The sequence below is a fragment of the Chionomys nivalis genome, chromosome X (genome assembly GCF_950005125.1).
Source record: "Chionomys nivalis chromosome X, mChiNiv1.1, whole genome shotgun sequence".
Classification (NCBI taxonomy): Eukaryota; Metazoa; Chordata; class Mammalia; order Rodentia; family Cricetidae; genus Chionomys; species Chionomys nivalis.
In genome coordinates, this window is record NC_080112.1 from 18019943 (window position 1) to 18039778 (window position 19836).

The 19836-nt window shown below is 43.2% G+C and overlaps 1 protein-coding gene across 1 annotated transcript in view; it reads left to right on the plus strand.

The window, feature by feature from the left end:
* Window positions 1–18493, plus strand: part of Mmgt1 (membrane magnesium transporter 1) — a 58747-nt gene extending 40254 nt beyond the window's left edge. Inside the window, exons 3-6 of the mRNA XM_057760394.1 lie at window positions 15259–15418; window positions 17122–17472; window positions 17836–17929; window positions 18306–18493. Of these exons, the coding sequence (XP_057616377.1) occupies window positions 15259–15418; window positions 17122–17472; window positions 17836–17929; window positions 18306–18405 (705 nt within the window). The 3' untranslated portion in view covers window positions 18406–18493. The remainder of the gene's footprint in view (window positions 1–15258; window positions 15419–17121; window positions 17473–17835; window positions 17930–18305) is intronic.
* The last annotated feature ends 1343 nt before the right edge of the window (window positions 18494–19836 follow it).

The following is a 19836-nucleotide window of genomic DNA, read 5'->3' on the forward strand; positions in this document are numbered from 1 at the left end:
TGTCCAGCATGACTGTGGCACATTTTTTAACTTGGTTGACATGCCTTGGGCAGCCGCCCTGACGCCTAATGGTCTCTGTCCCTTGTTCATATCCTGACCTTCAGATGTCCTCCCTGGGGTGTCACAGAGACACAGTCTTAGCACCTCCTTTGCACTTCAGGTCTCTGCCACAGGTAGAGACCTGCCAAGTTCCAACAACACCCACGGCCTCCATGAGCTCCAGTGTCAAATCTGAGACAGACTCTTCTAGGTGGTGAAATCTCACCCTTGGTTTTTCCTGTCACTCAAATGGATACTTTACAAGCAAATTTCTCCGTCCAAGAAGAGAAAAGGATATTCCAGAGGACAAAAAGATTTTTCCACTGCTTTACTCTTTTGCCAAAGTAGGGGCCCTGGGAAAAAATAGGAATGCCAGAAAAACTTAGGAGTTCAGAATTTAGGAGTCCTGGCCAACACCAGAAAGAAAGACTTTCAACACACAAATAGGCACCTGCCTTCATAGCCACTGAGGAAATAAAAATCAAAAGCACAATGAGATAGCCTTTCCCATCACTGGGGTCAACAAGTATTGCAGATGGTCTGAAGAAATCAGAGTCCTCAGACATGGCTTGTAGGAATTTGAAGTAGTGTAGCAGCGTTAGGAAAGAGTGGTGTTTGAGGAAGAATAGACCTAAAGTTACCAAATGGCCCATCAGTTCAACTTTTAAATATATATCCAAGAGAAAGGGGGACAATATAGCCACATAAAGACTTGCATATAAACACATTGACAGGGTCACGGAGCAGCCAGATAGCTCTTGTCGCCAAGCCTGATGAGCTGAGTTTGACCTCAGGACCCATGGGGTGGAAGGAGAGAATCAACTCTCAAAAGTTGTCCTCTGACCTTCACATGTGTGTTGTGACATGTCCCTAACAAATGAGTAAATATAAAAATAAGATGGAATAAAATCAAAAAACTTTTTTGGTTTCCACTTTCATACTCCAGTGTGTGTGTGTGTGTGTGTGTGTGTGTGTGTGTGTGTGTGTTTGGAGAGATGGCTTAGCAATTAAAATCACTTGTTGCTCTTCCAGAGTTCCTCAGCTCAGTTCCCAGCTTTCACATCAGGTGGCTAAATGAAAATATTTAATCGGGTGACTTACAGTATCAGAGGGGTAGACAGAAGTTGCTGTTCTGCCCAGTCCCACAGCCATTCAGTCCCAAAGAAACACACAGAAGATTATATTAATTATCATTTGTTTGCTCTATTAACTCAGGCTTATTATTAACTAACTCTTTTTTATTTATTTATGCAGTATCCTGCCTGTAGGCCAGAAGAGGGCACCAGATCTCGTTATAGGTGGTTATGAGCCACCACGTGGTTCCTGGGAATTGAACTCAGGACCTCTGGAAGAGCAGTTGGTGCTCTTAACCACTGAGCCATCTCTCCAGCCCCTTAACTAACTCTTACAACTTAAATTAACCTATAATTCTTGTCTATGTTTAGCCACATGGCTTGGTACCTTTTGTCAGTGGGGCATTCTTATCTTGTTTGCTCTGCATCTAGCTAGTGACTGCAGACTGAGTCTTTCTTCTTCCCAGAATTCTCCTAGTCTGGTCACCCCACCTATATTTCCTGCCTGGCTACTGGCCAATCAGTGTTTCATTAAACCAATAAAAGTGACAAATCTTTATAGGCTATAAGAGCAGTTTCCCACAGCACAGAGGTTTAGTCCTTTATCATCATGGCAGGACGTGGTAGCATGCAGGCAGACATGGTGCTGGAGAAGAAGTTGAGAGTGAAGGATAAGGAGCTTTATCTTGATCCTGCAGGCAACAGGAAGTGAACTGAGACACGGGTAGTATCTTGAGCATAGGAGACCTCAAAGCTGACCTCCACAGTGACACACTTCCTCCAGGTCATTGGGCTTGCAAGACATGTGCCTTTACCTCCAGGAGTCATCTTGCTGTTCCTCTAATATCTTTAAGAACCATTCTCACATGTTTCTCCCAGGTATATATGTATGTGAATAAATTATCTATACATATTTCAGATGTGAAAAACACAGTTTGAGGGATGATTACCATACTTTTTAATTCAAATTTTGCCTATGAGAAATTGAGTCTAGATACAGGTTAAGAATGGTCCATGATGGTAATAGCTCTAGCAAAGGATCAGTAGCATCCTGTAAGATAACTATCTAAGGCCTTTGTAGACTATTCAGGCAAAGGAGAAAGGAGTTCCTCAGGTAAGTGTGGAAGGGTTGATACTTTTACTGACAAAAACATCTTGCAGTATTTAGGACTGTGCAGTGAACTGAATGGGTCCCTCTCAAGTTTATTTGTTGAAATCTTACCCCCATTGTGATACAATTAGGAATTAAGACCATTGGGAAATGATTAGGTCATGACTGTGAGGCCTTCATGAATTGTTTAAGTACCCTTGTAAAAGGAACCTCAGAGAGCTCTGTCATCCACATTCTGTCACATGAGGATAGCACAGGGAACTAGTAGTCTGAAACCTGGGAGAGAGCCCCCAGCAAAACCTGATCATGTTGGCATCCTGATTTTGGATTTCCAGCCTCCAACACTGGGAAAATCCTAACTCACTCAATCTATTTTAAATTTTGCTTTATTTTGGCAATCTTCTCTAACACAGGGGTCATTGTGTTCAAATTCCCTGAATGCAACTGTAGATTCCTATTTTAATTTTCAGTATCCCATTTCTTCCAGTAACATGATATTAAGAATTTCCATAAGCCTGTAAATTTAATTTGCATTTTTATTCAGTCACTCACAGGATTAGACTCTGTGTATATTGTTATTGTTGGTTTGTTGTTGTTTTTTCGTGGAGGATAGAGGACCTTAGGGTTGGAGATGCTGCTGTTCAGTCTGATGAATGAAATACAGTGGATTTAATTGGGCCCCAAAGTAGCAGGGGCCAGGAGACAGCGCGAAAGTGCTAAATTATATTTACATATTAGACAGCCGTGCCCATATGGCTGACCCACAATGGGCAGCACAGGCAAACTGAATTTTATGGTGGCATCACAAGTATACACTTTTGGTACTAGAAAATCAATCATGGTATTTCCAGGCATGAAATAGATAAGAAGTCTGCTGAATTTTTGCTCATCTCTATAAACAGAAAAATTCTCAAACAAATGAAAGAAAAGCTCCATTGAACCATTGCAAAAGGGCATCTCAGCCTATGAACGAACTTCCAGACTTGAGCCAGTTTGCAGACCCAGAACCCTTTGAATAAAGGGATGACCATGTTTCCCCAAGGAAGAACTTTGATAAAAACAAAATACCCACGAGTTTTGCTGTTAATCTTTTTCCAGTACTTCTCCAGCTGGAATTAACAAATATATTTATATGTATTTAGCATAGAATTAAGAAGACAAGTTTCATAACGATTTTTCATCTACAACTTTGAAGAATTATTCAGCTTTCTGTTACTATGTCAATGTCTATAATCTTTTTCCTTTTTATTGATTTTATTGAGCTCTACATTTTTCTTTGCTCCTCTCCCTTCCTTTCACCTCCCCTTCTACCCTCTCCCATGGTCCCCATGATTCCAATTTACTCATGAGATCTTGTCTTTTTCTACTTCCCATGTAGATTAGATCCATGTATATCTCTCTTAGAGTCCTCATTGTTGTCTAGGTTCTCTCTGGGATTGATTTGTGGGCTGGTTTTCTTTTCTTTATGTTTAAAAACCACTTATGAGTGAGTACATATAATAATTGTCTTTCTGAGTCTGAGTTACCTCACTCAAAATGATGTTTTCTAGCTCCATCCATTTTCCTGCAAAATTCAAGATGTCATTATTTTTCTCTACTGTGTAATACTCCATTGTGTAAATGTACCACATTTTCCTTATCCATTCTTCAATGAGAGGCATTTAGGTTGTTCCCAGGGTCTGGTTATGACAAACAAAGCTGCTATGAAAATAGTTGAGCACTTGTCCTTGTGGTAAAATTGAGCATCCTTTGAATATATACACAAAAGTGGTATTACTGGGTCTTGAGGAAGGTTGTATCCTAATTTTCTGAGAAATCGCCACGCTGACATTCAAAGGGGCTGTACCAGCTTGCATTCCCACCAGCAATGCAGAAGTGTTCCCGTTTCGCCACAACCTCTCCAGCATAAGTTGTCATCAGTGTTTTTGATCTTGGCCATTCTTACAGGTGTAAGATGGAATCTCAGGGTTGTTTTGATTTGCATTTCTCTGATGACTAGGATGTTGAGCATTTCCTTAAGTGTCTTTCAGCCATTTTAGATTCCTCTGTTGAGTGTTCTCTGTTTAGGTCTGTACTCCATTTTTACTGGATCATTTGTTCTTTTGACTACCAATTTCTTGAGCTCTTTGTATGTTTTGTAGATCAGCCCTCTGTTTGATGTGGGGTTGGTGAAGATCTTTTCCCATTCTGTAGGTTGCTGTTTTGTCTTATTGAATGTGTCCTTTGCTTTACAGAAGCTTTTCAGTTTCAGGAAGTCCCATTTATCAATTGTTTCTCTCAGTGTCTGTGCTACTGGGGTTATATTTAGGAAGTGGTCTCCTGTGCCAATACGTTCCTAGAGATCATTCTTGTGATATTTTGGCAAAGAACATGACTGTTCTTGGCCCTTGTTCCAAAAATATGCCTGAGACCAAATTGAGGGGTTTTGGATGAATGGCAATGGCAGAGGAGATTCCAAGAAATTGACTGTGTCACATGGAGGCCATCAGTGGTCACTCTTATGCATATCTATAATGGAAAGGAGTAAGGTGCACAAACAAAATACAAAAAACATACAGCTTGAGGAAAAAGGAGCACCAGGAGAGAGAGAGAGAGAGAGAGAGAGAGAGAGAGAGAGAGAGAGAGAAAGAGACAGACACACAGATAGGACCTGGCATGGGCTTTTAAAACCTCCAAGACAATCCCCAATGGCATACTTCCCTCAACAAGGCTACACCCACTCTAACACGGCCCCACCTCCTAATCCTCCTCATCCTTCCCAAACAGTTCCACTCCCTGGTGACCAAGCATTAAAATATATGACCCTATGGGAACCATTCTTATTTAAACCACCACAGAGGACAACTTGGGGGCACCAGTTCTCTCTTTCCACCATGTCAGGACTTAGTTCATGTTCTCAGGCTTGACAACAAGTACCCTTCCTCACTGAGGCATCTTGCCTGCCATGATAATTTTTTCTGCATCCATTCTTATGGATCTTTTAGTAACAATTTCCTATTTCCTTTGTACTCATCAAGGTGACTGTCCAGTGCTTTTTTTCCTGGTGGGCTGACCCAAACTTTCATTTTCAGTCATTAAAAATCTCAAAAGAATATCTGGAACTGGCATTCTGGACATATATGGTGTTCTATGGAAAGTCCATCACCACAGCCAGCAATTCCAGTGCAGTAGAGACCCCTCTGGTGTGTGCTCATCAAACCTGGGTGGCAGCAGAACTTCTCAGTACCCTAGAGGATGGGACCCTTCCTTTATTCTTTGCTTTCACATGCATGGGGGTTCTTTGGAGTCAGCTAGTCCAAGTCTCCTCTGCTGTTTTTCAAGATGGAGAGCATGCTTTCAAACTTAAGTATCTACGTCAAAGTTGGGTTCTTTCTTGATTAATCCTTCCCAGACCCAGATGACCATGAATCCTTAGTGACGTTCCTCAGCTACCCAGAGGCAATTGCGCAAAGCATATCCTTTGGGGGGAGCTGAAAAGAGGTGGCAGAATGTAGGACATTTGAGTGCTTTTCTGATCTCTGCTTATGGGTCTGGGTCACATGTGTGGTGGAGAGGGGAGGATGATAGTGGGAGGGGAATAGGGAGATCTGATGGATACAGGACCTGAGTTCGAATCTCCAGGACACACATAAAAAGCTGACACAGTTACAGGTGCCTGTAACCCCAAAATTACAAGGCTTGGGAGCAGGAGGAAGGAGGGAGATGTGAGAATATAAGGGGAAGGAGGTGCGAAGGAAGGAGTGCGACAGAAGGGGAGGGGACAAGGCAAAAGTGAGGAGGGAAAGAGAAAAGGAGGTGGAGGATGGGGGGAAGGAATAGTAAAAGACATCTCAAGCCCTCCCTGTACCTCACATTAGTATGGAGATGTGTGTGTGTAAGATTATAATCCAAACTGGGAAAGGAAGTTGAGGCAGGAGGATTGCAAGTTCAAGGCCCATCTAGGCTACATAGCAAATTCACGCCTGCCTAGTGAGACCTGTCACAGAAGAACAACAAATGTAGGCGGTACCGGAAGGCCTGAACTTTCCCGTGTTTACAGCTGGGCCTGACTTTCGGTTTCGTAAAAGGACTATAAGGGAGGTAGCCCATACTAGGCCTGAGCCAGTCTCCACAGTACCCAAGGCAGTGACCAAAAAAGACAGTTCCTGTAATCTCCCTAAAACATAATCTGCATTGTTCAAATGTGTCCCCCGAATGGTAAAACTATAATGACAGTCAATTAAAACTGTACTAATGTAGCAACAGCCTGCTTAACCAATCATGTTTGTGATGACCTATCTGTTCCTAAAATCCCCCCAGCTGAGCTTAAAAGGGGCCTGTGTGCTCCTTTCGGGGTTGCCATTTTGTACATGTGCTGGCCCCACTTGCTAGAACAAAGACTCTTTGTCTTTGCATAGTGTTGGCGTCTGGGGCCTTCCTTCAGTGATTCTTGGACCCAAGATGGAAGAAGAGGACTGGGTCTAGAAAGTTGTTCTCTGGCCTCCACAAGCATCCCGTGGCCCACGAGCACCCAGAGTGTCTCTCTGATTCTGTCTCGGTCTCTCTCCCACAATACAAAGAACAATATAGGTGTTATTTTACATCTCCCACGAAGCAGGAGTCAAGGGCAAATTTTTCCTCCTCTGTGAAATAGATAACTCCACAAAAAGATTAGCTTTCCACGCTGGCTTCCAGACTCTGTTCTGTCTCAGTGCTGTTTGTTCATGCTCCAGTGTTTACTCGCTTTGCTTTGGACACTGCACCCACTATCCCTCAGTGTGTCTTCTGATTTACTTGAGGACTGTTTAGACGGTGCAGACTTCATATCCGTACTCATTTTATTATCAGGTCTCCATTTTTCAAAACAAATGAACATAGGATTTTGAATGAGATTGTCACCTTTCTAGAAGGAAATTCCGATAAGAAAGTGGTTTCTGCTTTGTTGTTTGTTTTCAAGATGGGATTTCACAGTGTATGCCACACCAGCTCAGCCTGGATGCTGAGACTGGCAGGGGTGGGGTGGGGGGTGAGGTGGGGGGTAAAGTGGTGAGGGTGTGGGGGGTGCCAGGATTGAGACACGGAAGCTTCTTTTCAGGTGAAGAACAGCTTTAGCTCGGGGCAAAATAAAGGTTGCTGTTCTTCCACCTGAAAAGAAGCCTTCGTGTCTCAACCCTAGCACCCTCCACCAGTTTTGGTATCCAAGCTGCGCTGGCCTGGCAGTTGGGTATTCATTCATTCGTCCTTGATTTGTTTAAAGATTTTAGGCAGAAAATGCTTATTATTTTTGAGTGAATTTTGACATTGTCACAGAGTAGGGGTTTTTGTTTGTTTCATAGACACACTGTATTTTTTATTTATTTCGTAGGTTAGTTTTTTTTTTTCAGGCAGGGAGAGGTTTGAGATCATTTCTCTATCCAGTTCTGGTTGTCCTGGAGTCCACTGTAAAATTCAGGCTGGTCTCAAACTCATAGAGATCCTCTTATGTCTGCCTCCCAAGCATGGGGATTAAAGGCAGACACCACCATACCCTGCCTACATTTTATTATTTATTAATTGTTATGCTGACCTGCATCATAATAATGGGTGTCATTCAGATCTCATCTTCATGTGCTCATGGTCACCTGGCCGTCCCCCTCCCCTCTCCCTTTCCCCCCTCTGCTTCTGCACTGAGCCTGCTGCTGCTTCCTATTGTGTATATATAGTTCCAAATCTAGACTGTCATATGAGAGAAATCACAGGCTATTTTGTCTTCTGTCGAAACACTTCAATAGCTTACCACAATTATTTTGTATTCTCAGTTGCTGATCCTTTCAAATAACAAAGAGAATTTGAACTTAAAATGACCAGCTAGTTCCCTGACCGTTCCCTGTGCTTAATGTTGATTGAGGTTCAAGCAGTTTTGCCTTTCTTCATTGAACTGTTCCGTGACATGCCGTATGGCTTGGTTTTTTTTCTTGATAATCTTTTTTTTTTTTTTTTTTTTTTGGTTTTTTGAGACAGGGTTTCTCTGTAGCTTTGGTGCCCGTCCCAGAACTAGCTCTTGTAGACCAGGCTGGCCTCGAACTCCCAGAGATCCGCCTGCCTCTGCCTCCCGAGTGCTGGGATTAAAGGCATGCGCCACCACCGCCCGGCTCTTGATACTCTTTATTTAAGGTATTTGTCTCAGGGCCAACAAGATGGTTCAAGGAGTAAAGGCTCCTTCCACCAAGCCTTTGGTACCCGTGTGGTGGAACCCACAAGTTGTCCTCTGACCTTCACCCTTGCACCATGGCACATGTGCGTGTGCATCCACAAACACACAGACACACACTTTAAAACAGATCTTTGTTTCTGTTCTCAGGAGAGCCTTCCTCGTACTTGTCCTCTCTTCTAACGTACATCTTGTAGGTTGGCATCACCTTCTGTTGACTTCACAAAATGAGCAAGAAACTTGTCTGCTTTGTTCTGTTTTATGAAATTATTTGTGTAACACATTTTTTTTTCCACCCAAATGTTTAGAAGACTCCGTACCAGAAGCCTGTGGATACAAAGGTTTCAGTTTTTGTTCTGATGAATCTTTCCAGATACAAAACATTCAGATTCTCTGTTCATGGGAATTTTCTTGCATTCTATTTTATCTGGGTTTTAAACCTAAGTGAAGTTTTTCATAAGCTTTTGCTCCTCCCACTTCAGCACTTTTGTGCCCATGGTATATATCCGTTCACTTCATTTTGCTTTGCTTTGCTTTGGAGTCTGGGTGTCACTCCATAGCCTCGACTGACTTCAGTCTTGGAGCAATCCTCCGTTGGAGCTCCGATCCCTGGGTTCCACGCATCATCCGTGACACCAGCTTGGGTCCCATCTCTTCTGTCTGGTAATTGTTGGATGCAGCACCATCTGCCATTTCTTCTTTTTTTGTCCCTGGCCTTAGTGAGATCATTTTTGAAAGGTCCTTGCCTTTGTACATGTCTTAAGGGGTTCTTCCTGTTTGCCTGTAGCAGTTACAGTGTTTCAAGTCAGAGTTTAATCCATTCTGAGTTTCTGTTTTTCTGTCTAGTTTGAGTCTTGTACGTGTCAAGCAGCACTTGGTGAGGAAGCTTCCATTTCTCCATTTATGTATCTTGGAACCTTTGTTGAGAAATAGTTGTTTATTTGTCTTATTTCTTGGGTTCTCTGTTCTGTTTCATTGTGTCTCTCTTCCCCTCCTCTCTTCTCCCTTTTTCTGTCTGTCTCTGGTTTCTTTCTCCTCTCCTATCTTGCCTCCCCTCCTTCTCTCTCTCCTCTCTCTCTCCTCTCTCTCTCTCTCTCCTCTCTCTCTCCTCTCTCTCTCTCTCTCTCTCTCTCTCTCTCTCTCTCTCTCTCTCTCTCTCCCCTCTCTCTCCCCTCTCTCTCCCCTCTCTCTCTCTCTCCTCTCTCTCTCCTCTCTCTCTCTCCCCTCTCTCTCCTCTCTCTCTCTCTCTCTCTCTCTCTCTCTCTCTCTCTCTCCATCTGGATGTCAATACAGGCTGTAGTATAATTTCAATTTAGGGACTGTGATGCCTCCAGCATTGTGCTTGTTTCATCAGGATTGATATTATTATTTGTTGGTGATTTTTGTGCTTCCATCTAGATTTTTTTATAGTTCTTTTTAGTTTTGTGAATGATGTCACTGAAATTTTGGTGGGGATAGCATTGGACCTATACATCATTTTAGGTAACATGGCAAATTCACAAACACACCCATGGGCTTGAGAAGTCTTCGCATCTTCTAGCCTTTCCTTAAATTTATTTTTCAGTCTTTTACAGCTTTCATGGTAGAGCTCTGTTATTTATTTGGTGAGGTTTATTTCCAGGTGTATATGGAGGCCATTGAAGCGGAATTGTTCCCTTGACTTCAATTTCACTCTGTTATCGGTGTGTAGCAGAGCTACTGATTCTGAATTTGGATTTCGTGCATTGCTACTTCCTTAAAGTCACATTGGATGTGTGAAGTTAGAGGACAGCTTGTGGGAGTTGGTTCTCTCCTTTCGCCACAACGACCTTGTATTAGTTGAGTCATGCTACAGTTCTAGAGAGAACCCAGCGTGAGCATGGCTTATAGTCATTTTAATGTGTCGTCAGCTTAGGCTTACAGATGTTGAGTTTGGTTCCTCTGATGTTTTCTTACTCTGTGTGGCTATCCAGATGATACTGGATCTCAGAACACGTTGGCATGGGTGCTTTCCTTTCTAGTTTATGGAGCAATTTAAGGAGCTCTGATGTTAGTTCTCCCAAGATCTGGGAGAATTCAACCATGGGTGCAGTGAGTCTTGGCTTTTCTTTGCTGAGAGACTTTTTGTTATCACTTTACTCTCGTTGCTTGCTATTTATCTGTTTAGGTTGTTTAAAGTGCCCATTGTGTGTCCACAAATTTATCCATTCTTTGTAGATTTTCTAATTTATTGGTATATAAATTAGATCCATTGACTGAATTCTACTGTGAGACACAATCTGTCCTGAAATTCGAAATAAACATCTTTTTAAGCATTTGTTTGTGAGTGTGTGTACACACGCACGTGTACATATGCAATGGAGCAAGTGTGAAGGTCAGAGGACAACTGCGGGTTCTGCCAGGAGATTGAAATGAGGTCGTCAGACTTGGGGGCAAGCATCTTTACCCCTTGGCCATCTTGCTGGCCCTAAGACAAACATCTTATGGGGTTTGGGTTTTGCTACTTTGTTTTTGTTGTTGTTGTTTGTCTTGGTTTGTTTGTTTTTTTTTTTAAGACAAGTTTCTCTGTGTAGCTCTGGCTGTCTCGGAACTCATTTTGTAGACCAGGCTGGCCTTGAAATCATGGAGATTCCCCTGCTTCTGCCTCCCGAATCCTGGGATTAGTTTCTGCCACCACCAGCCTGCTGATAAGCATCTTAAATAAGCGATTAGCAAGCAAAATCCAAACGTGGGCGGTAAGCCCGCAGCATGTCACGGTACAGTTCCGTGCACAGGGGCGAGGCTGCTTTAACCTCAATCAACTTCAAGCGCAGGAAAGGGTTAGGGAAGTAGCTGCTCATTTAAAAGATGCCTTAACCTTCAAATCCTCTTCACGACTTGAAAGCAACTGAGAATACAGAACAACTTCTGTAACCCACTGAAGTGTTTCGACAGGAGACAGAATAGCCTGCTTTCTCTCATGTGACAGTCTAGACTTAGCAGTTTGTGTACACAATATGGGATCTGTGGTCGAATTCTATCAGATCAGCCACTGAACTAGCATCAGTGTTCCTTGAACTGTCGCATAAACTCCTCCGAATTTCACTCTCATTTCTAGCCATGGCCTTTTTAAATCCTCTAGTTTATTCATTTAGATCTCTTTCATTTGGTTATCTTGGCTCATGGTTTGTTCGTCTTATCTTTTCATAAAACTGTTTATTTCATTCATCTTTGCATTTTTTCAGTCATTAATCTCTGCTTTGTTGTTATTTCTATGCTTCTGTTTTCATGTTTGGCTTTTTTATAATTTGTCTAAGACTGAGGACCATCATTAGGTTTATTGAAATCTCTCTGGGTTTCATTTTGTGGGGACTCAGGCCTGTATGCTTTTCTCTTTAGAACTGCCTCCACTGCATCCTGAACACTGTGTTTTCATCATCACTGAACCGTAGGGATTAAAAAAATCCACTTCCTGCTTTCTTTGCTGATCTGATAAATCATCAGAAATCTAGTGTCTGATCTCTGTTGGCTTGTCTGTGCTTTCCTGAGTTTATACCATTATCATCTAATAAGATGCAAGTTTTTAGATCTGGTAAGACTTAGTTTATGAGATAAAATGTCATCCATTTTGCAAATGGTTCCCCAGGCTGAGGAGGAAAGTGTGTACTCGTAGCTGTTGGCTATTTGGTAGAGTCTGGTGAAAGGAGCAGTTTTCCTCTGATGTGTGGCGATTTCCTTGCCTGGATGATCTATCAGTGGATGAGAATGTGGTGTTGAAATCATTCCTTCTTCTTGTATCCAGATCTCCCCGATCCTTCCCGTCCAGTACCTCTTGATCTATGAAACTGATTGCACCCATGTAGGAATAGCTTTTACAGAAAACACCTCTTGTCTCAAGAAACGGAACTTTTTCCAGATCTTGGAACCAAGTTAATACTACATCTTGAGATTATTTAAAACTACATGTGTAACCTGCTGTTCTAGTGTGAAGTCAGGCTGCTTAACTTGATTTTAAGAAAGCAATGTAACCAATATTACTAAGCCCTGGTTTTCCTATGCAATCAGATTTTACTACCTAAGCTAAATGCCTAGTTTTAATATTAAAGTATGTATGCGTCCATGCCACCGACCGAGGATGTATGTGTGTGTGTTGTGGGAATCGTGTGCTGAAAGCAGCTCACTGGTTAAAAGCAAGCTTACATGACAAGTGTCCCATAAACGTGGGAAGCAGCATGAAGATCCGGCTGATAACATCTCTCTGCAGTGTTGAATGCTATTACGGGTCAGTTAGTGTCAGTAAAGTAACTTCTTCCCTTGCAAAACTCGGTTAAAGATTACTGTAGAAAAGAATTCCTCATTCCTTCCCCATACCGTGTTTTCTGTGCTATTCAGTAAGTACAGAGCAAAGCTCTTTGTTAGGGACAGTCAAACTCCATACATATGGCAGACAAACAACAGACAAGCCCCACGTCAGAAGCTACAGACAGATAAAAGACACGGGGAGAGAAGTGGGGAACTCCAATCTGGGCTCACTATTGGTCTAAGCTACTCCAAGAAGTCTCTTGTTTAATAGCCCAATGCAGTACTGACAAACTCCGCCATTTGCTGTGCGTCTTTACAGTTGTTACATTTTTTGACGGATTGTTCTTTTTATAAAGGGGCAGTGGCCGTCCTCATACCTCCTTACAGTTTTCGTCTTGAAGTCAGCTTTTTCAGCTGAGAGTATAGCCGCTCTTGTTTGTACATAGATTCTGTTTGCCTGGGAATACAATATTCCATACTTTGACTTTTCGTCTTTTAATCTTTGACGACAGTGAGGTGCGTTTCTTGGAGACAGGACACAGTTGAATCTTGGTTTGTTTGTTTTTAAACATTTCTCAATTCTACATATTTTTTGGTGTTTGCACATTTTCATGCGGGTGTATTCACTTATGCATGCCTGTGCTTGTAACGGCCAGGGAATGACATCAGGTGTCTTCCTCCAGTGCCTTCCACCCTAGTTTTAAAAGACAGTCTCTCAGTGGACGTGGAACTCACTGGTCAGGCTAGCCCAACCAGCAGCAAGCCCCAGGGACTGTCCTGTTTCTGCCATTCTGACTTCCGGTGCTGGCTTACAGATAAGTGCCTTTGTGTCTGACGGTTCCTAAGGTGCGCCTGCAGGTTGAGCAGGCGCTTTACAGTCAAGTCGACTCCCCACCCCTCAGGCTGCGTATTTTCTACGTAGTTAACGATTATATTTAGAGCGCTCACTGCAAGGTAAGTGCCGCTTTCTTCCTTGTTCACTTTAAAGCTTCGTGGGCTTGCTAAGGTAAAAATGTTTGCCTCTTTTCCAATTGCTGTTTGTCTTTCTACCCTTGTAGTGATATTTTTCTTCCCCACGCTCTCACACTGCTGTGGATCTTCGTCTTCTGTGTGTAATATTCTTCCTTTAGTGTCTTTTTTCAGGATGGCTGAGTGGCGGTGGATTGTTTTAGTTCAAGCTGCTCCTGGAAGGACTTCATTTCTCTTCGAATTTCAAAGGAGAAATCTATCCACTGAACGTAGTAACCTGGGTTGAAAACTACTGACTTTCAGAGTTTAAGATGTATCAGCCTGTGGTAATCGTCCATTCGAATCGTGCAAAGAAAGTCTCCCTTAAGCCCGCGGCTTTGCCTTTCGACCTAACTCGGCACTTCTGTCCTGAGACTTCTAGTATTTATTCTTTGTTCTGCTCCCTCCGCATTAGAGCCATCAGGTGACACGGAGAGGTGCTTCTCTGGTCATGTTTACTTGCAATTCCTCCTTTACTTGCATATATCTTTCCCTAGGTTCGGGGAATTTTCTGCTGGATTTCCATGACTTTATGCGGTTAGACTGTAACTTGGTTCCTTCTTTTAAGCTGAAATTTTAGAGAATTGGTCTCTTCAACATGTCCCAGTGTTCCTGGAAGTTGTGGTCATGATTGCTGTGGGTTTTTTTTCCCATGTAGTTTGTTTTCCTCAATCTTGTCTTTAATTCCTGAACTTTTTTTTTGCTTAGTCCACAGCAGTGGTTCTCAACCTTCCTAACTCTGTGACCCTTTAATACAGTTCCTCATGTGTGGTGACCCCCAACAATAAAATTATCTTTATTGCTACTTCATAACTGTTAATTTGCTACTGATAAGGATCATAATGCAAATATCTGTGTTTTCCAGTAGTCTTAGGAGACTCCTGTGGAAGAGTGGTTCCGGGTCGTGATTCACAGCTTGAGAAACACTGCTCTAGACGCTTCCTCTTAAATGTTTTGTGTGATGCATTTTTTCAGTGTTTCTGCCCGATATGGTCTCCCCGGGATCTCTATTTTAATTGCCTTTTTTTCCCCCATCTACTTCATGAATCTACTTCTTTCTTCAGCTTCTTATTTGTTTTTTTAAGCTTAAGAATAATTTCTAAAACTGTTGTCATTTCCAACATTTTGGTATTTTCAGATTTGGCCATTTGCTTTTTCACAATTCTCGGATTTCTTTGTTTTCCTGACTCTTCTTATTGTGGAATTACCTGGAGAAAACTTTTTAGCCCACCTTATCCCAGAAGCTTTTTTATATCCTATGTTTTTAATGTTGTGGTGGCTACAATTTGTTATATATAATATTCATATATTATATAAATATAATGAAATGTTTATATAATGTATATATATTATATACTCCTTCCTTTTCTTTTTTCGTTTTTTCTTTTCTTTTTCCTTCCTTCCTTCCTTTCTTTCTTTCTTTCTTTCTTTCTTTCTTTCTTTCTTTCTTTCTTTCTTTCTTTTTCTTTCTTTCTTTCTTGATGTAGACCAGGCTGTCCTGGAACTCACAAAGATCCTCCTGCTTTTGCTGAGCTCTGGGATTAAAGGCATGTGCCGCCACACTCGGGAAATATTATATCTTCACTGCTGTTTTCTAGGGCAAGGAGCCTGACAAAAAGGAGCATCACACAATGCTTAAACAGAAATTTAGCCCTATTGGAGAAGGAGAAGCCATGGGTCCATCACCAAAGAAAAGGAACACTGCGGACATGGCGACAAATCAAGCTCTTGAAGCTTCCGCCAATGTGAAGGGAGAAGGTAAATATATCAAAGTTGGATGGGCAGATATGAGCATACTTACAACTCGAAGGAAACATGTGGAATGATGAACGTGATGGGAGTTGCCGCAGAGAGAGCAACAGGTCCAAACAGCTCCTTGCACCCAGCGTAGGACAAGGTCTCAGAGAGGACAGATGCCCTTCCCACCTGGCTGGGCTTCTTCCTCACCTGCCTTCTCCTTTTCTCCACATTACAATGCCAGGGGGATTGACACCACAAAAACTGTTGTGGGCATCAATAGTCTGCGACGACACTGGCATTCATTCTTAGCAGCTTCTGGTAGAAGCAGCCACCCCTTTATTACTGATAACTTTCTGGGATTTCTTATTTTATTTTATGTGTGGGGGTGTTTTGCCTGCATGTGTATCTATGCTCAACTTGTGTACCTGTTATCCAAAAAAGCTAGAAGAGGGCATGGGATCCCCTGGGACTGGACTTGCAAATGGTGGGGAGTGACCACGTGAGCACTGGGACTCAAATCTGGGTCCTCTGGAAGGATAGCCTTCTCCTGGGCCCCAACTTCCTAAGGCGTCTTGTTCTCCATAATCCGTTTCTTACTGGTGAAGCCTTATCGCTGGCTTTTCTTCCCTTTATTTTCTTCTCTTGATTGATCATGTGATATTTCCTAACTCGGGCCGTGTAAGTCTTCATTCTAGCTCACACTGTCACAGAGCAGACAGGTATTTTCTGCTCGGTCTCCATCCCATCTCTACCACTTCCTGACAATGGCTCTCAACCCTGCAGCCAGGGTAAGGATGTCAGTAGGTAAATATAGTAGGCCACATTCATGCTAAGACAAAAAAAAATTTCCGTGTTCCCAATCATGCAAGATACAACCTGACTCCTGTCCCTCACCCACCAGGCTCTGCATCCCCCATTCCCACCATCTTACAGTTATCTGGATCCCAGCAGTCACCCTCAGAGTCTTTGTCTATTGCTTACTACACAATGCCTACATCCCCTTCCCCGGCTCACATTACACACCACACCTTTTCTCCACATCTCCACAGGCTACCTCTGTCTCCTCTGTTCTGCTCAGAGGACCCCTCGCATGGAGAGCACCAACCTGGTCGCCCCGTAAGCACCCTCGGCTGCTTTCTCTCACATTTCTTTCGGCTTCTTCTCCAACATGAGAACAGCCGAGTGTGTCGCTCCTTTAAGTGTCTCCATGACACTGAGAATTCCACAGAAGCAGGCGATGCTCCTGTCTTCCACGTTCGCTGATGACCCCAGAAGGTGCTGGACATATCAGAACATGAGTAAACGACACAGAAGTGACAGAGGGAGAGGGAGAGGAATTCACCTTGGCACGAAAGGGAAAAGTCACCTTCAGATGTGGATTTTTAGTGAAGGTGTACACTTAACATTTTGACATCTATGACCTCTTTAGCTTTTCAACTTGTAAAGTATATCAATGTGACACGAAGCCTGGAGTACCAGGGATCTACATTGTTTCTTCCCTGTCCTGACCAGCTAGTTTGTACATATGTTCTTGGAGCTACAGGGTATGAGGTGGTGTTCTTCTATGCTGTATCCTGGGGTCAGTTTGTCATGGCGGAGATTTTTCTCTGGTGTACCCACCTCCTCTGAACTAATTTTAGACCCTGAGGAGCACAGAGATGCCTGTGTGCAGCCACTGAGGTCACTTAGGTCACAGCTTGTTTCGCCACTTTGCTTTCCAGGAGCTCCTGTCAACCAGGATGCCCAAGAGGGGGTGATGAAGGGTGATTCCAAGTCCCCTGAAGTCTACCCGCAGGAGCGTAATGAAGCGCAGTTTAAGCCTGCGGCGGGAGATGCCACTCTCCCCGCTCTGGAAGATTCTCTGCCTGATGACATTCTTCATGACGAAGATGGTGGTGACGAAGCAGGTGCAGGGGCAAGTGCCAGCCATGACAACTCTGAAAGCACCGAAGATGACACAGAAATAACTTCTGTGGAAATTTCCCACTTCATTGTGAACCCGGTGGATCCAGAAGTCATCAATTATGGAATAAAACATGCCCTGATGTCAGAAATCCGTCGCTATGGACGACGTAAGTACTCAAAGAATGGCTAGTAACAGAGACAAGGTACACATCTCCATTTGTGTGATTAGAATAACCCGAAACTGCCCCACGAGAGAGAGCCTTGGCCACAACCGAGGTGTTCTATATAATTGAGTACAGTCACCCTTTACTTCGACTAAAATAGCTCAATAGACTCCATCTTGCATTTGTAGTGTTGCTTAGTTAGTGCTCGTAACAACTGCATCCGTATCTGTGCACAGGCATTTAGAACACACACACACCACTGAACATCTGTGACCATGAAGCTTGTTACTGAGGTACACACAGATCCACCGAGACCCATTCTCTTCATTTCTGTGAAATACTGAAGTCTTCTTGTATTCTCTCCAGAATATGGAAGGATTTTCAAGCTGCTTGATGAAGTGCGGGGACCCCTGGAGATCCGCCTGCATTTCGTTAAGTTTGCCATCAAGGAAGCAGCAAGGTGGGTGCCCAGAGGGACCACAAGTCTCCAAGCTGTTGACCCACTGCAGTGGTTGGCTGAGGGGTGGAGAACAGCGCCTACTGGGAGTTGCTCAGTCCCTGCCCCCCACTTTATAGTTCAGGCTGATGACATAGATATTTAGGTTGATGTCACCTGTGTTCTGCACATCCTTCCAGGCCTACTCAACCTTCCTTTGTCACAGTAGTCTTGATCTGGGCACTGATCCTCAGTAGACACCTTTCCTATTGGCTAGAGCACACGGTACCCGGGATGTACTGACTATGCCCACAGATCCCTGCTTTGGATCACACAGCACTTCCTACTGCGCAGGTTCTTTGGGTATCTCTTTTTACATGATATGTTTGTTTATTTTCAGGTTTAAAAGATACCACCTAATATATTATCTCGAGAAGTTACTGGAAAAAATGATGTCAGACAGTACCATCAGGAACATCGATCTAAACTCAAGCACCTGATGCTGTTTGTACAATGATCAACGATATGCAGCAAACAGTTTAGCCCTGAATATAGTAGGGGAATGCTGAAGCTGCCTTGCATCTGTTATCTAAGAGAATTAAAGAAAGCTGTTTTAAACTACTCTTAATAAAAGATGAGCTTTCTGTCTATGCATTTTGTTGAAAGCGTAACTTCTTGCTGGTTTGCGGCTTTTTTCCCTCCCCTCTGCTGGTTGGTGTTATTGTCTCATCAGGTAAATATCATGGCAAGTCTGCATTCTCAGGCAGGTCACCAGTGTCACCTCTGGTATTTAGAACTCTCTTCTTTGCCAAGTATTGCTTTGGGGATTTTTAATTTATTTTTGTTTTTTTGATTGTTTTGTTGTTGTTTGGTTTTCTGAGACAGGGTCTCACCATATAACTCTGTCTGTCCTGAAACTTGCTATGTAGAACTCACAGAGCTCCACCTGCCTCTGCCTCCTGAGTACTGGGTTTAAAAGTATGTGCTGCTATGCCTGGCATCCCAACCATCTCTTTTTCCCGTTGTCCTGAGATAGCCCCTCAACAGGTTTTGGGGTTTGACTTGGTGAGCTGTCTCCAGGCCTTTTTACTTAACCATTTGGGCTGGACCATTCCCTGGCCTGTGTGAACCAAGCTGCTGGAAATGTACAGCATCTCTAATGACAAAGCACAGGAGTACTAAGAAGGACTCCACGTCTTTCACCCCATCCTCCTTAGTCCTTGTAGCACATTCAAGTATCACGTGATATCAAGTATTATTCCAGAAATTACAGAATCCTCCCCCACATGGTTGTCTATTGAAAAAGATGCAGTTTCCATAGTGATGAGCTTTTTACTTCCACTTCCATGTCCACGGATTAATTTTGGGATCTCCTTGCAAAGATGGTTCGGCAGGGTCTAAAACTGTCAGGATGGGCAAAAGGAGTTTGGTGGTTTATCCCTAGGAGCAGCAGGTAGACCTGGATCTTCCCATCACTCCTTTTGTCACCAAAGACAGAAATGAGGCTGTGGCCGGGCGGTGGTGGCGCACGCCTTTAATCCCAGCACTTGGGAGGCAGAGGCAGGCGGATCTCTGTGAGTTCGAGACCAGCCTGGTCTACAGAGCTAGTTCCAGGACAGTCTCCAAAGCCACAGAGAAACCCTGTCTCGAAAAACCAAAAAAAAAAAAAAAAAAAAAAAAAAAAAAAAGAAATGAGGCTGTGATACACACTGCTCCATACACTTGGTAGTAAAAGACAGGCTTGCTACCTCCTAGGTCCTGCCTATTGAACTCCACAGGCAATGGTGCGAGTTAGAAACACAGGCAACTCTTCAAACATGATCATTTTAGCTAGGAATGTTGGCACAACCTGTCATCCCGGAGTTTGGGAGGCAGAGGCAGAGGCAGGAGGATCAAGTGTTGGGGGTTATCCTTGGCTACAATGCAAGTTT